General features: G+C 38.4%; 1 protein-coding gene across 1 annotated transcript in view; it reads left to right on the top strand.

Annotated features, from left to right (window-relative positions):
- Nucleotides 1-12,492: 12,492 nt before the first annotated feature.
- LOC133852574 (probable serine/threonine-protein kinase PBL25) overlaps nucleotides 12,493-17,389 on the top strand; it is a 21,448-nt gene continuing 16,551 nt past the window's right edge. The window contains exon 1 of the mRNA XM_062289347.1: nucleotides 12,493-12,592. Coding sequence (XP_062145331.1) covers nucleotides 12,493-12,592 — 100 coding nt within the window. The remainder of the gene's footprint in view (nucleotides 12,593-17,389) is intronic.

The following is a 17,389-nucleotide window of genomic DNA, read 5'->3' as shown; positions in this document are numbered from 1 at the left end:
CGATTTAGGTTTTCTAAGCCTATAAATAGAGGCCTCTAGACATGTCGTTTTTACAGAATTTGCTATTGAATTCTTTATACCTTAGAGATGGTGTTTAGGGAGATATTGTGAAGATCTGCTAGCTCTCTAGCTATTGCTAGTGTGCTGTTACTTTGTTTGTGTGAAGTTTAGCTTAAGAAGGAGTCTTAAGCTAAAAGAATCTATTGAAGACCCTTTCAAGTAGGAGACTTGGTTGAGAGGCGTTCATGTTGGGTTATGTGTTAGAGTGCAAGATACGATCGCTACATAAGGGTACGTGAGTGTCACTGTCTTGTTACTAGCTTTGTCTTCAGAATAGTGAAATTCTTGAGTTAGGCTGCCCCGAAGTGATTTTTCTCTTAATTGAGTTTCTACTTCGTTAACAAAATATTTGTCTCTTTTAAATTCCACACTTATGATATTTTGTTACACTTTATTCACACACACACACATACCGTAAATTAGAAATCTCTTTATTTTTCAATTGGTATCAGAGCTAGTACACTCTTTTTAGATTAATTTCTTGAGTGTGATCTTTGACTTCTAATTACTCTATCATGTTTCTAACTCTTAATTTTGTTTCTGCCTTTGATAGCACGAATTATGGTTATTGGATAGCTCGTATGCACTTCTTTTTAAAATCCATTAATGTTTGGCAGATTGAAGAATCTGGTTGGACTAAGCCAGAGGCTACATCTGTGGAACCAATTACTCAAAAAACGCACAACTTTCCAACGATAAAGCCCTCCATACTCTATATCATGCTCTTTCACCATCTGAATTCGCAAGAATTTCAAACTGTGAATTTGCTCAAGAAGCATGGCAAATCTTAGAAATAACATATTAGGGCACAAAACTTGTTACATTTGCCAAACTCCAGATGTTGATTTTTAGATTTGAATAAATTAAGATGCTTGAAGATGAGACATTTAAGGAATTTTACACTAAGACCAGCGACCTAAGAAACTCGATGGTGAGTCTCGTGAAGTCAGGCTCGAATGTAAAACTCATTTGAAAAATTCTAAGATCTTTGCCTGAGCATTTCAAAATAAAAGTGACTACCATTGAAGAAAGTAAGGATCTAGCTGAGATGAAGATTGAAGAGTTGGTGAGATTTCTTCAAACTTATGAGTACTCCCTATCTCCAGACAAGAAGGCAAAGACGATTGCCCTCAAGGCATCTAAGAAGAAGGCCAAAGACACATCTGAGGAAGACTTTGATAATGAAGAAGATGCAGTAGCAATGCTGGCCAAGAACTTCGAGAGACTGATGAAGAATGATGATGCAGGGGGATCCAAGTCAGACGATGCTGAGCTGTCAGATTACACATTGATGGCGCTAAATTACCTAGAGCAGGTGGATCAGCGCAAGATTGGCAAGAAATCGTGATCTGACCTAATTGGAACAATTTATGAGTGCGCTGCAGTATTTTAGCTATAACTTTGGCTACGAGTATCCGATTCGCGCATATGAGCCCAACTCGAAAAGCACTCTTTAGCGCTCATTTCGTGGCCAGCTATGCTTGGTGCGCCTCGTTTCAAGCCCAAAAATCCACTATTTTCCTTTCCAAAAACCTAATTTTAAATATTTTTTTTTCCATTTATGGTAGTTTTTCATTTATTGTTTTGGAGGTGATTCTGAGCCCGATTAGGGCCAGATTTTTGGCAGTCTACTTAATTTATTCCATATTTCGTTTTATTAGGGTTATTAGGATTTTTCTATTTTTGGCGAAATTCTACTGAAGGTCAAATTTTCAGCTATATTAGCCCAGCTTGTAGGCGTTTTTCGACATTCTTGATTATTGATATTTTCATTGAGATTCAAACATTGTCTCTGTGTTTTGGGATAATTTTTCTGCTTTCTTCCTTGCAAACTGCCTGTTGAATAGCCTGCAGAATAATCATTATTCTGCCCAGCTTCAAATGATAAATTCAAGAAGTTCACTGAAAGACTGAAGAAGGCCCCTAGAGAATCTGAGCTAGAAGAAGCTGAGAAGAATGATCCAAGAGGTCCTAGATGTTTTGAGTGTTCAGGTTTTGGGCATATTCGGGCTGATTGTGGGAATCTCAAGCAGGCTATAGGGAAGGCCTACAATACGACTCTCAGTGATAAATCAAAAGAAGAAGAAGAAGAAACTCCTGCTTAAGATCATAAATTTCTATCCTTTGTGGCTCCACATGAAGACCAGGTGGATTCCCAATCCTACTACTCAGAGAGCAACGATGAAGACGGAGAAGAACTCAAGGAGGCCTATAAAGTCCTCTATGTAAAGTACTTGAAGTTGAGGGAGACGCCAATAGCACGTGTAGGAACTAAACAGCCTGAAGACTAAAAGAAGGACATTGCTTATAAAAATTTAAGATTTAGAGGAAAAATTGTCGAAGACACAGCTGCAGTTAGAGAGAGTTACTAATGAGAAGCTTACTCATATGCTATCAATCTAGAAGAACCCAACAGACAAGACAGGACTCGGGTATGTAGCCTCTACTTCTGATATCCCCTCTACTTTCAAGACTGTGTTTGTTAAACCCACAGTCCTTGAGCCTCCAACCACCTGCGTGGATAAAGGAAAGAGTGTCATTGGTGGAGATGTTTTTGGCTATTGCAAAGGCCACTCAAAAGCCTCCTACCATTAGAAGGCCTCCTAAATGCCACCACTGGGGTTTAAGTGGTCACATCTGATGAGTGCCAAATATTGTGTATTTGGACCCCTTGATCTACATAAGTTAGACCTTTAGCCTTGTTATTTTCTGATGCTTTGGTTAGTTTTTGTGTTTTTATGTTTTGTAGGTTAATAAGTGAGGAATGGTAAAATTCATGTGGAATTGCTTGGAAAATTTGGAAGTTCTGAAGAACTCGATCGATCGAACTTAAAAGTCAATCGATCGAATTTTGCCCGAAGTCGATCGATCGAAATTTCCCAGAACTTACTTTTGCAGATCGCGCCAGAAAACCCAATCAGGAGCTTCTCCATGACAAAAAGCAGCTCTTCCCCTGATTTTCGCAGCAGAACACGCTGGTTGCATGACCTTGGTTGTCTCTAGCAAGAGAGGAACCCTAGAGGGGGTTAGAGGAGTCATTTTACATGGGTTTCTAGCCCTAATTTCCTTCTATAAAAGCTATAGCCATACCTCCTTGTTGGGAAAGTTCATAGAGCAGTAACTAGGTTTAATTTCTTGCATTTTGTACAGTATTCCAGTAGCTTTTGTTCTTAGACACTTTCTTTTTGTAAAGCTTTCCTTTTATTTCCATGGTTGTTCTTCATTTTCTTGTGGTGTTCTTAGTCATGGAAGGCTAGTAACCTCAACTAAGGTTGAGGATGAAACCTTTTCATTGATGACACTCACACTCTTGTTATAATACTTGCACATTTGATGATATATCATATTTGTTATTCAAGTTTCATTCATTTAAATGCTTTATCTTTTGCAATGAATGTGGTTGTTGGTAGATATAGGACATTTAATGTGTTTCAACCGATGGATACATTGTTTTATCGGTTTGAATGATGATATCCATTGTGATTTGTTCATTGAATGGATACATTGGATGATTTGATTTCAAATGGGTACTTTTTCTGATTTATCTTTGAGTTGGATTCATTTAATGGTTCTAGAATATGTGGTTGAGAAACTTGAATGACATCCTAAGCTTAATGTTCTTTGGGTGTTCAAGTAGAAACCAAGAAGTGTGAGTTGTTAGATTTGGTTTGGTAGATTCCTTAGCCTTAGTTCCTTTTAATTTGCACATTTCATTTCATCTCTTTTGTTTAGTCTTTTACTCTTGAATCAATCCTCAAACCTTTGGAACTAGGTTAAAATGAAGTTGATTAAACAAGACACCAACATTTGACCATTTCCCTGTGGATTCGACCTCGCACTTGCACACACTATATTGCAAACGATTCGTGCGCTTGCGAGTACTCATTAATACACGTGGCAAACTTGCCACGAGTATTTTAATACTCGTAACAAATTGTCTGCCACGTGTATTATGATACACGTGTCCAATTGGACACGTGTATTATGATACACGTGTCCAATTGGACACGTGTATTATGATACACGTGGCCAGACTGCCACGAGTATTTTAATACTCGTGGCAAGTCTGCCATGTGTATCATAATACACGTGGCAGACTGCTGTCCTTTTTTAAATTATATTTTTTATTTAAATAAAATTATTTCATATATTAAATCTAATTATTTAATATAATTTTCGAATTAATTAAAATTTTTTTTATTCCTTTTTCAAATTTTAATTGTATTTTTATATTATTTAATTTTTAATTGTATTTTTATATTATTTAATTTTTAATTGTATTTTTATTTTATTTAATTTTTAATTGTATTTTTATTTTATTTAATTTCTAATTGTATTTTTATTTCATTTAATTTTTAATTGTATTTTTATTTCATTTTATTTTGTAATTGTATTATTTTTTAAATACCTAATTGTATTTTTATTTATGCTAATTATTTTTGAAATTTATTTTGTAATTTCTTTTGTTGCAGTAATTTTGTTATTGCCGGCCTAAAATATCGCAAAATCTATTTTACCCCAAAATAGAACAAAATGAAATTACACATATCAATAATTAATAACATATTTGTTAACTATACATATCTTTACAAACCAAAAATAATTACATAAAATATCTACGACTCGGAAGGACGTCTCTGCGGTACTGTCGCAGAAATATACTGGCCACCCGACGATTGCTGCACAATGGATGGTGTAGTAGGCGATGGTGTCCCGACAGGGGAGTGCTGGCTCAGCCGTCGTCCAGAGGGCGACAACGGACCAATTGTTGTCGCATTACCTGCAAATAATAAATACACTTATAATATATAATACTATACGCAAAGTATGACAATTAATGAAAAGAAAATTAAATTAATTATGTCATATACACAATATGAATCATACCTCTTGTGCCATGCGAGGCCATGAATGCCTCGAACCCTCGCATGTACTGCTCCAAGATGTCGTTTCTCTCTCGCTCAGCACGTAGCTCCGCCCGCAAATCCGCCACCTCCCGGGTATTTTCAGCCAAAGCCTGGGACGTGCTATCTGATGGAGCCCCCTGTGAACGAGACCTGTACGCAAAACACGTCCCACGAACAGGATTAACGTTCGGCCCAACCTGCCGAACCCTCCTCGCGTACTCAGGCCTCCCAATTGCCTGTTCGTACGCGTCGTTCGGTGCCCAACGCACCATGTCTTGTGAGACGCTCTGCGTGGCGGCAAGATCAGTAGATAAATTCTGCGCCATCCTCTCCTGCACGTTGATGTGGTCTTTTGTTTACCAAAATATATCAATAATAAAATTATCACTCGCAATAGTACGAATCCTTATAGGATAGGGCTATGTTGAGGGTGTCGAACCTCAAGGACTGCGTAGGTATTATTATCAAGCTTATCGAGATTAAATATAACTTAATTTAAAATATGTTTGATTTTTGTTTTATAAAAATAAATGAATAAAAGTAAAAGTCATAAATTTAAAGATAGTAGGGATGAGATAAAGAATAGGGGATTGATTTCACTACTCACCGCAAAACAATGGTCAATAATAAATTAATAAGGAAAATTCATACTATGCATGATAAAGAGCTCGTCTCACTCGAGTAGTCAAGAAATTACCTCTAAAGAATAAGAATAATCCATCTTCGGTTGGCACGGACCGTCCACCTAACCACTAAGATGCGGTACGACCTGTCTTCCCTAGGCATGGACTAGCTACGTCTTTAATAGGATATACACACAATCAATGGAATAGTATAACCCATCTTCGGTTGGCACGGACTGTCTACCTAAATTACACTAAACTAGGGTGTAGTACAATCCGTCTTCCCTAGGCATGGTCTATCTAATCCTCTTGATCATATATCAATTAAAACCGTTGTATAACAATCATTCACATAATCACAGAAAATATGAAGGATTGAGTTCAATCAATATAAAAGACTTTCTAAGACAAGATAAGAAATTCATAATGATTGAATACAAACATTAAAATCAATTCTCACAGTTATACAACCATCATGTATATAGAAAATCCCAAATTGAAATACAATTAAACCATTGTTACTTGGAAAGGGCTACATCAACACCCTATTAGGAATTTAGCCGCTCATCGTAGTCTTTCACTTGATTTGATTAAACTTAACCACATCATATAGGTATTCTATTATGATTGGTTAAGCTTAAACATATCTTCTAGGTCTTCTCAAAGTGTGCTTTAAGCCCAAAATTAATGGAATTAATTGCATCTTTATTTAAAACCTGAAAACATTAAAACAACACAAAATCAAACAAATAACAATGCTAAGGAATTAACATATATAAGTTAAGGGGCTTGAATGTGTAACATTCAACGCTTATCACACCCCCAAACTTACATATTGCTAGTCCCTTAGCAATACAAAATAAGAAATAAAACTGAAAAACAAGAAGATAAATCCTTCTTTCGTGGGATGTACGATTGCATTTAGCGTATGCAACAAGCCTTTTAAACCCCTAGGACTCCCTAGTGGACGAGTGAAGTCTCGTGAGGGTTTGCCAGGAATGATACCCACAAACATTGTTCCTACCATGTTATCCCCAAAATTGCAGCATCATAAAAATAATGGTTCTCATTCATTGTCAAGCTTAACAAAATAAACTTCATCTTCACAATTTCAGAAAATTAAAAATTAAGTTACTAACATGGCATTATGAGATATCACAAGATTCAACTAGTGTAAAGTGAACTTAACACATAGTCATGAGGTTTCAAAACTAATCTAAATCATGAATGGTTCAACACTCAAAATTCGCTGGACTCCCCATTAGATAAAACAACCAAGGCATATATATTTATTATTATTATTATTATTATTTTTATTTATGCAGGTTGTACAATGCTTAGCTCCTTTAAGCTTTCTAATTGACCCATGTAACAAGTGTTAGGTCAATGACTCCCAAACCAGATGGTTTTAGGGCATTAGGTGTAAAACACTCTAAAGACTTACTAACTCGAGTCAAAAAGGCTACGAAGCCAAACTTAGCCATTTTATCAATCAAAGAAAACTTCCACTTGTTGACGCGAATACTCAATGCTTAATGAGGCAAGAGATCCGGTTACTCAGAGAAAAGCTCAAAGTGATCAATATTATTCTTTTTTTTTTTTTCCTTTTTTTTTTTTTTCTTTTTGATTTTTTTTCTTTTTGATTTTTTTTTTTTTTTTTTTTTTTATGCCAAGGTTATTCCTTTAATAAGTTACCCAGTTACATCCAAGATATTGATAACAGACATAACTGATTTCAAATTTCATACCCCACAGACTACGTGCTAGTGTGTTTGTGAGAATCAAATTGAAACAAGTAATATCTCATGCTGCCAAAGAAAATAACAAAAGTTCTTAATTCCTTAGTCAAGTGATCATGTGTTCATCATGTTAAGCTCACCAATAAAATACAAATCAGAATTTAAGTTCAACCAAATTCTTAGCAATAACATAGCAAAATATTGGACAGTGTTTCGTTCTTCCATACCCCCAAACTTGAATCACACATTGTCCCCAATGTGTATATAGAATTGAACATAACCGTAAGAGGATAGGAATACCTGAATGAGCAGATGTGGGGCATATCATACCCCCAAACTTGATTGTAAAAACACATGTCTTGAAAAAGAGAATGATACTCCAACCAAATACCTGGCCTGATGGAGGACTCGAGTGCACAGTGCTTGTGCTTGAATCTATGAGTTGACTCATTTAGTCAAAATATGTGGAATCCATCAAGCCAACGGAATCCACATCCTTGATGCGCTCAGTGCTCTCTGACCTTTAAGTTTAAATTTGAAGCACCAATCTTTTCTTCTCTTTGACCAAAGAGAATAAATTTTACCTACAGAAATGTAATTTTGAATGCCCGCATATCGAGGTAGATCCCTCTGAGTATTCTCAAACAGTTTCTCATTCAAAAGGGAATCATGAACTGTAATAGAATGAGGAGAATACACAGGGAAGTTTCTACCTCGATGGTCTTAATTTGCTCCTCCTTCCTCTCTTCCCCGTGAGTGTCGACCACTTCTCCATTATTCATTGTGGTGATGGCTTGCTCATGATAAGTATTCTCATCCACCACGTAGTGCCCATCAAGATTGACCAACGACTATCTTTGAAGCTCTTCTTCTTCTATTTGCTTTGTCATCTGTTCCCTCTGAGCTTCTAACTTGGCAATGGCTTGACCCTGAGATTTCAAATCCTGATTGATCTCACCCATAAGTTTCAACATCTGAATTTGAAAGTCAGAACCTGACTGAGTAGATGGTGGTTCGGCATGGTATTGTTGTTGTGGAGACTAGTCAATGGGAGATGGCTTATCTTCGTTAGCATCTATCTTAGCAATGGATTCAAAGCGAGAGTTCCATGTCTGATTGACAGAGGTCGCTATATCATTCATAAATTTCAACAGCTGATCTTGCAAATCCGAATCAAACCGAGGCGGTGGTGTGGCCTGAGAAGAAGGCTGCCAGTTATCCTCAAAGTTAGCACAATATGGAGATGATTGCCAATGCTGGTGGGGAGGATGGAAGTTAGATGGTGGATAGGCCGCTTGATCATTGAACTGCGGATATGTCTGATGGTACAGTTCATGAAATTGTGGAGCATAACTTTCAGGAGCTTGAGCTTGCCATGGGATATCAGACTGGTTACTCCATGCTGGGTCATAGGAATCACAGTAAGGCTCATTCTTCGGTATAAAGAACTGTGTGTTCATATGCTCATAAGAATAGTTAGAAAATTGTCCTGCAGTAGGACAATTTTTAACATGATGATAAGGACTATAGCAATATGAACATGGTTCATGGGGTGTTGGAATGCCTCCCCACATGAACTAAATTGAGAAAAATAAAACAAAATAAAAAAAGAAAATAAAAACAAAATTGAAAGCAAAAAAAATTTTTAAAAAAATAATAATAAAGAAACAAAAATTAAAATAAAAACAAAAAAAAATCAAGTTAAATTCAATCTTTAAAACATAATAACGCTACCGTTAAGCAGTCCACGGCAACGGCACCAAAAATTTATGTGGTCTTTTGTTTACCAAAATATATCAATAATAAAATTACCACTCGCAATAGTACGAATCCTTATAGGATAGGGCTATGTTGAGGGTGTCAAACCTCAAGGACTGCGTAGGTATTATTATCAAGCTTATCGAGATTAAATATAACTTAATTTAAAATATGTTTGATTTTTGTTTTATAAAAATAAATGCATAAAAGTAAAAGTCATAAATTTAAAGATAGTAGGGATGAGATAAAGAATAGGGGATTGATTTCACTACTCACCGCATAACAATGGTCAATAATAAATTAATAAGGAAAATTCATACTATGCATGATAAAGGGCTCGTCTCACTCGAGTAGTCAAGAAATTACCTCTAAAGAATAAGTATAATCCATCTTCGGTTGGCACGAACCGTCCACCTAACCACTAAGATGCGGTACGACCTATCTTCCCTAGGCATGGACTAGCTACGTCTTTAATAGGATATACACACAATCAATGGAATAGTATAACCCATCTTCGGTTGGCACAGACTGTCTACCTAAATTACACTAAACTAGGGTGTAGTACAATCCGTCTTCCCTAGGCATGGTTTATCTAATCCTCTTGATCATATATCAATTAAAACCGTTGTATAACAATCATTCACATAATCACAGAAAATATGAAGGATTGAATTCAATCAATATAAAAGACTTTCTAAGACAAGATAAGAAATTCATAATGATTGAATATAAACATTAAAATCAATTCTCACAGTTATACAACCATCATACATATAGAAAATCCCAAATTAAAATACAATTAAACCATTGTTACTTGGAAAGGGTTACATCAACACCCTATTAGGAATTTAGCCGCTCATCGTAGTGCTGGGATGGCCTCCTGCCATGTTCTTCTCCTCTTCAACTTGTCAGGACTCAGAGAAGAATTTTCTGTCTAAATCTAAGTACAAGCCCAAGCACCAAGCGCACCTTCTCTTGAAGCTTAGGGTTCTATTTATAGGGAGCACACAAGTCCTAGAAGCCCTTGGAATTCCAGAAAAATCATCTCTTGAGTCTTCTTGTCCAAGTAGGAGATTGAAACTTTAATCCAAGTAGGAAAAGGATTCCAAATTCAGCCAGAATTGCGGTCTTTTATTGCGAGACAATTTTAGCATAGGAAACGTTCGAATTAGAGAAAAGCTATTTTTGACATATTTGTTGAATATTTTATTAGCTTTCCAACGCCACCAATTTCATTACAATCCAATATCTGACGCAAAAGTTATGATCCAAACACTGAGACATATGCAGAATCCAAATTTGAATCCAATCCGATTTTGACTCTTGTTGGAGAAATTCTGATTTAATCCTTTACTTGATTTGATTAAACTTAACCACATCATATAGGTATTCTATTATGATTGGTTAAGCTTAAACATATCTTCTAGGTCTTCTCAAAGTGTGCTTTAAGCCCAAAATTAATGGAATTAATTGCATCTTTATTTAAAACCTGAAAACATTAAAACAACATAAAATCAAACAAATAACAATGCTAAGGAATTAACATATATAAGTTAAGGGGCTTGAATGTGTAACATTCAACGCTTATCACACGTCATCAACATAAAATACACATATATTAAATAATGTCATATCACACACATAACTTAGAAATAGACGAGTAAAATAACGATGTAGTATACACATAGGATCCGTGTGCGTTCATTCGGGTAAGTGCCGTCCTTCCTTGTGTGCATCTTCACGAACGACTCGGCGCGAGTGGCGGTCGTGTCAGATGTACATGCCTGTCGCCATCCAGTTGAAATATACAACAAACAGAGAGCGAGAAAATAGTGACAATTAGCAACAATTGGCAACAAATATTGTATTTACATATATTTGTTCATACCTCCTCGTGATTAAATCTAGCATAACTTTTAAATCCCGTACAATGGGGAAGGTCATTCTACTCGCGCAAATGCTTCATCCGTTCAGAGGTCGCCTACGCATTGAACATGATGGTAAAAATGTAAGCATTGACACAATTAAATTAGTAATCAAAATTAAATTAACTAATTGTCAAAAAAACACAACATTTTTATGTCATACAATCAAAGACCTACATACCCTTTTTTGCTCAGTGCACCAGTCGGTCAGCAGGAACTCCACATCTTCTGCGTCATACTTCTCCAAAAATCTGACTGGCACTCGCGCACGTATAATATCGGGTGTGTCACCGTCTCAAATTTTTAGCTTGGTTTTGAACTTCAACTTCCACGAGCGGTGCTTGCGGCCAATATCATTCAACGCTTCCTGTTGTGCCCTGCGCTCATCTACTGATACAGGTAGATGGAACTCCTCCTGCACATTCAATGTAAGCATTAATTTTTAAACCTTCAAGAGAAACTTAATCTTAGATTTAATTTAAATAAATAAATAAATTAGATTCATAACCATACCATCAGCGCGTGCCACATAGCCTTTTTAATCTGCTTATCTACTTTGGCCCATTCGTCCCGCATATGTATGAATGACCCGCTCCTAATGAGCATGCCCTCAGCCCGCCTAAACCGATTGCAAGCTCGCCCTACAGGTTGTTTCGCAGCATTGTACTACAATACAATCTTCTTCCCCCTCGGGAGCACCCAATTTCTCTCTGGGTCCCTAATCACCTCATAATAGATGCTCCCGTCTGGGTTGTACCCTAATCAAAAAAATATACAACATTTAATTGTTTAACACTTAAAAACATAATTATATTAATAAATTGAAAATTCAATTTATTTTTCTTCCAAACTTAATATTTATTTTCGGTAACATAATATGAATTTTAATGATGTCTAAATATGTACTTACCCATCAACCGAATCTGGTCAATCTTTATGTGCTGGGTCGCTGGGTCGCCTGCGACCTCCTCGCCAACCCCTCCCGCTAGGGGAGGCTGCTCATCATCCTCTGAAAGCATATCATGAGGGCTATTGGGGGCCAAATCATTGGGACCCAACATCGCAACATCCCCCTCATGTGGAAGCTGGCTCCCCCCCAAAACTGGCATCTGGCTCTCACCGGCCAGTGGCACCTGGCTCTCACCAGATAAAGGCACCTGTCTCTCACCAGATAAAGGTACCTAGCTCTCTCTAGGCCCCGGGCCCTGACTCGCTGCCAACGCTGGCATCTGTCTCAACCCCATAATCTGGCCCTGCATCGCCATATGTGCTGGTATTTGTCCCAACCCCACATTCGGCATCTGCATCTCCCCGGTCTGTGACAGGAGAACCCTATCATCCTGTATCTCACTATCATGGTTACACGGCGTAGGTGGAGTATATGTATACGGAAAGTACGGCTCATAACCATGTGGCCCCATCCCCTCTCGCAGCCACCATCGAGTCACGTTACTCGGTGGAGTGAACCCTATCTGAGATAATGTCGGGAGCTCCGAATATGGAGAACTGGAACATCCAGTTGTGCTGGTCTGCCCATGATCTGACGTGGGCACGGCCACCGTACCCGGCATCAACAGTCTGTAAGCGGAATCTGGGTGGTGTGGCCACGCCGCAGTATATAATGCCGTCGAATCTGTGGGCGTGGTCATGGAGGGCAGGGGTGGGCGGGGTGCCCGATATGCACAAGGAGGGGGTCTCTGAGCCATCGATACCTGCGAACAAATGTAGAAAAATTAATTAAAATTTGTAATTTATATATTATTAATGAATATGCAAATTATACAATGAAATTTATGCAAATAAAAAAAACTGTGTTGAGTTCATGCGAATTGTACTAACAATAAATATATCAATCATTGTATCACGGGAGCTTCAATCGAATCAATGTCGGGCCTGTCGTTCTTGAATTCATCATTCGTATTGGGTATGTCATCAGTGGCTAGAACGAGCGGTATGCACTCATGATAGGTTATACCTGTCTCATTACTCCCTTCCCCCTGACCAACGTCGTATACGTTGCGCGGTTTGGTCATAACTGCACAAACCCAATTTGGGTTCCTTCCATCCTCGACGTAGAATACTTGATCTACCTAAGATGTAAGCACGTACGGCTCATCCTGAATTTGTTCTCCCCTGTGGACGAGGTGATTGAAGTTGACAAGCACTAGGCCATACTCGTCTATTTTGAACCCTATGTCCATCATCGGGTCTGGCAAATTGCACTTAAACAGGATGTACGTAGTCCTGTCATAGTACTCGACCTCAACTATATCGGTTAACTGTCCGTAGTACGTTTCGCCGTCAACGGTTGGAACACATACGCCGTTGTTCTGTGTCCTCCTTCCCACATCATGGGCAAGCGTGCGGAACAGTTTTCCATTTACCACGTACCTGTTGTACTTGACTGCTATCTCCTTCAGCCCTCTACAACGCATAACCAATTTGTGGCCCAATTCCTCCCTACATTGATCGTCCAGGCCATCGACCTATGTTATAGTTACATATATTAAAGACGACATTGGTTAATTACACCCAACACGGGTAAATGTTTTCAATTTCAAATTTACCACTATTTCCTTACATATGCACGGTACCATTCACAGAACTGCTCATGATGTTGTGCTTCAATAAAAGCCTCCGTGATGCGACCCCTAGTGCATGATCGCCTAAGCGCGTCTTTGTGCACCCTACACGCAATGTATACAATTACTTAATAATAGTTATTAATATTTTTAATAGAAATTCTATTAAATATATAAACACTACTTACATCCGTAAATTGTGAAACTCGTCAGAGTTGAACACAATATAACGATGTATCTGGTGCATTGTCAACCGATTCAGGGTAACTCGCGTGCCCTCCCCCTTGGATCCATCAGGATTTCGCTAAGGTCTGTTGTGAAAGGTTGGTGCATTATTCAGATACCTAGAACAGAACGTTATCAGCTCCGTTGCTATGTACCCCTCTGCAATGCACCCCTCAAGAGCTGTTTTATTGCGCACATTAGACTTAAAACTCCCAAGACTCCTGGTGTACACACATGCACGACGATAAATTGACATCGTTTACTGAACCAATTAAATCAACGAAATTTTACTAACAAAATTTTACCTCTCCGCCGGGTACATCCACCTATACTGCACGGGTCCGCCGAGTCTACACTCGCGCACAAGATGCATAACAAAGTGGACCATGCTGGTAAAAAACCCTAGAGGAAATACCTGTTCTAGCTTGCACATTGTTATACAGACGTCACCCTGCAGTCGGTCCATCTCATCTTGTGTTAGCTTGGTTGAACATATGCCTCTAAAAAATGCAGAAATCTCCACAAGAGGTCTAACCACTTTTTCTGGCAATGACTGACGCAATGCAATTGGGAGAAGCTGTTGCATCAGTATGTGGCTATCATGGCTCTTCAACCCCGACATTGTACGGTCCTTGAGACGAACACACCGTGAAATGTTCGAGGCGTATCCATCCGGGACCCTCACATTTCGAAGAACCTTCAAAAAATTTTCTTTGTCCTCCCTAGACATTGTGTGACAGGCGGCAGGCATATATGTCTTACCATTTGCGGCTGTGAACGGATGCAACTTAGGTCTCAACCCCATTTCTTGCAAGTCCAGCCGAGCTGCCAAGTTGTCCTTTGTTTTCCCTTTGATATCCAAAATAGTGCCAAGTATATTATCCATGACATTTTTTTTCTATGTGCATGATATCAAGATTGTGACGAAGCAGATTGTCTTTCCAATACGGCAATCTAAAAAAAATACTTTTCTTCTTCCACAACACATCATCAGAGCTTGCTGCACCCCTCTTCCGCTTCTTCTGTTTCCTCTTCTTACCAGCGTTCTCATCCCCAAACGCAACTCCGTCTAACTGTTGGATGATCTCGTCTTCGCTTGGCACGTTTGGCGCACTGTCAAATTCTTCAGTACCGTCAAATGTTCTTTTGTTTAGTCGCCACAGATGTTCAGTTGGCAAGTATCGCCTGTGCCCCATATAGCAAAATTTACATCCGTTCTTTAAATATTTAGAACGTGTCGAATGCATACAGCAAGGACATGCCTTCACACCCTTGTTAGGCCAGCCTGATAAATATGCATACGCTGGCAAGTCATTTATTGTTGACATCAACTGAGCTCGCATATTAAAATTTCCCATCTTTGAAGCATCAAATGTCTGCACCCCAACATTCCACAATTCTAGCAACTCATTAATCAGTGGCTGAAGGTAGACATCAATATCCATACCAGGTGAGCTCGGTCCAGGGATAACCAGTGACAGGATGAACGACGTCTGTTTCATGCACATCCAAGGAGGCAGATTGTACGGCACAAGCATTACGGGCCAGGTGCTGTGGGATGTGCTCATGTTCCCAAAAGGATTAAATCTATCGGCTGTCAAACCAAGCCGAACATTCCTGCTGTCTACCATGAAATCTGGATGTAAAATGTCAAACGATCTCCATGCCTCACCGTCGGCCAGGTGCCTCAAAACGCCATCCCTAGTGCGGCCTTCTGCATGACATCTCATATATGGTGCAGTATGCTCAGACATGAATAGCCTCTGTAACCGTGGGATGAGTGGAAACCACCTCAAAGTCTTCACCGGATGTTTTTTCCTCGATGTTATGACCTCACCATCCTCATCTACATGTGTATCATCCCTCCACTTAGATTCTCCACAAACGGCACATGAATCTAAGTCTTTATTGTCTTTCCAGAATAACATACAGTCATTACGGCACGCTGGAATCTTCTCATACCCTAGACCCATGGAACTTAGGAACTTCTTCACCTCATACGTACTAATTGGCAAAGTCTCGTCACAAGGAGGCAATAACTGATTGATAAACTCGAGAATGTCTGAAAAAATTTTGTTACTAATACCTCCCACGCACTTCAAATTGTACATGTGTACAGTAGCACTCAATTTACTGTGCTTGGTACCAAAGTGAAGTGGCTTCTCAGCAGTCTTTAACAACTCTTGGTACTTCAATGCATCCCTGCAAGAGGTTCCTTCGTCAACTTCCTGTGGATCCGTACTGAAGACTTCAGGAACATCGTGCATGCCGAAGGCGTCACGCAACATGGCATGCATGTCACCCCCCCTTGTTCTGTGAATTCACCCTGTTCAGTGCTACTGGCAGCCGGATCTATGCCACTAGGATGACTCGAACGCTGACGAGGAACAGTAGACCCGCTCGTGGTCTCACCGTGCATATACCACAAATTGTATCTCGGACTCATCCCCTTACCTCTTGTCAGGTGGGCAAGAACGTAATCTGGAGTGTGACGCTGGTTATTTCTACAATACTTACATGGACAATAAATTTTGCCATAGATAGCCGTACATTTACTAACGGCAAATACAACAAACGACCTACACCCGTCGTTTTACTCTGTCGTACCCCTACGTGCTGACATCCAAGACTTGTCCATATTTCTCTGTGTAGGAGTAAGAGACCTAGACAAATCATATTTCTTACAGCATAAACTTGTAAAAAAGGAAGATCATGTGTAACAATTTGGCGGTTATGGTTTTAGGGTTTAGTGTCTAGGGTTTAGGTTTTTTTGTTTTTTTTGTTTTAGGGTTTAGGATTAGGATTTTAGTTTTAAGTTTTTTTTTTTTTTAAGGGTTTAGGGTTAAGATTTTAGTTTTTTTCCTTTAAGAATTTCGGGTTTAGGGTTAGGGTTTTAGCTCTCTCTTTTTTTTAAGGGTTTAGGGTTAGGACTTTAGTTGGTTTTCTTTTAAGGGTTTAGGGTTTAGGGTTCGGGTTTTAGGTTTTATTTTTTTTTAGAGGGTTGAGGGTTTAGGGTTTCGGTTGTAGTTCTAGTTCATTTTTTTTTTTTTAAGGGTTTAGGGTTTAGGGTTAGGGTTTTAGTTGTTTTTGTTTTTTTAAGGGTTTAGGGTTTAAGTTTTAGGGTTAGAGTTTTAGTTATTTTTTGTTTTTAAGGGTTTAGGGTTTAGGGTTTAGAGTTAGGACTTTAGTTGGTTTTTTTTTAAGGGTTTTGGGTTTAGGGCTCGGGTTTTATTTATTTATTTTTTTTTTTTAGGGTTTAGGGTTTAGGGTTACGGTTTTAGTTCCTTTTTAAGGGTTTAAGGTTTAGGTTTTAGGGTTAGGGTTTTAGTTCTTTTTTTTTTTTTTTTTTTTTTTTTTTTTTAAGGGTTTAGGGTTTAGGATTTAGAGTTAGGACTTTAGTTGGTTTTTTTTAAGGGTTTAGGGTTTAGGGTTCGGGTTTTAGTTATTAATTTTTTTTTTTTAGGGTTTAGGGTTTAGGGTTAAGGTTTTAGTTCTTTTTTTTTTTTTTTTAAAGGTTTAGGTTTTAGGGTTAGGGTTTTAGTTATTTTTTGTTTTTAAGGGTTTAGGGTT

The sequence above is a fragment of the Alnus glutinosa genome, chromosome 12, assembly GCF_958979055.1.
Source record: "Alnus glutinosa chromosome 12, dhAlnGlut1.1, whole genome shotgun sequence".
NCBI classification, from domain to species: domain Eukaryota; kingdom Viridiplantae; phylum Streptophyta; class Magnoliopsida; order Fagales; family Betulaceae; genus Alnus; species Alnus glutinosa.
The sequence above is the reverse complement of the archived record's forward strand: the minus strand, read 5'-3'. Positions and strand labels throughout refer to the sequence as shown.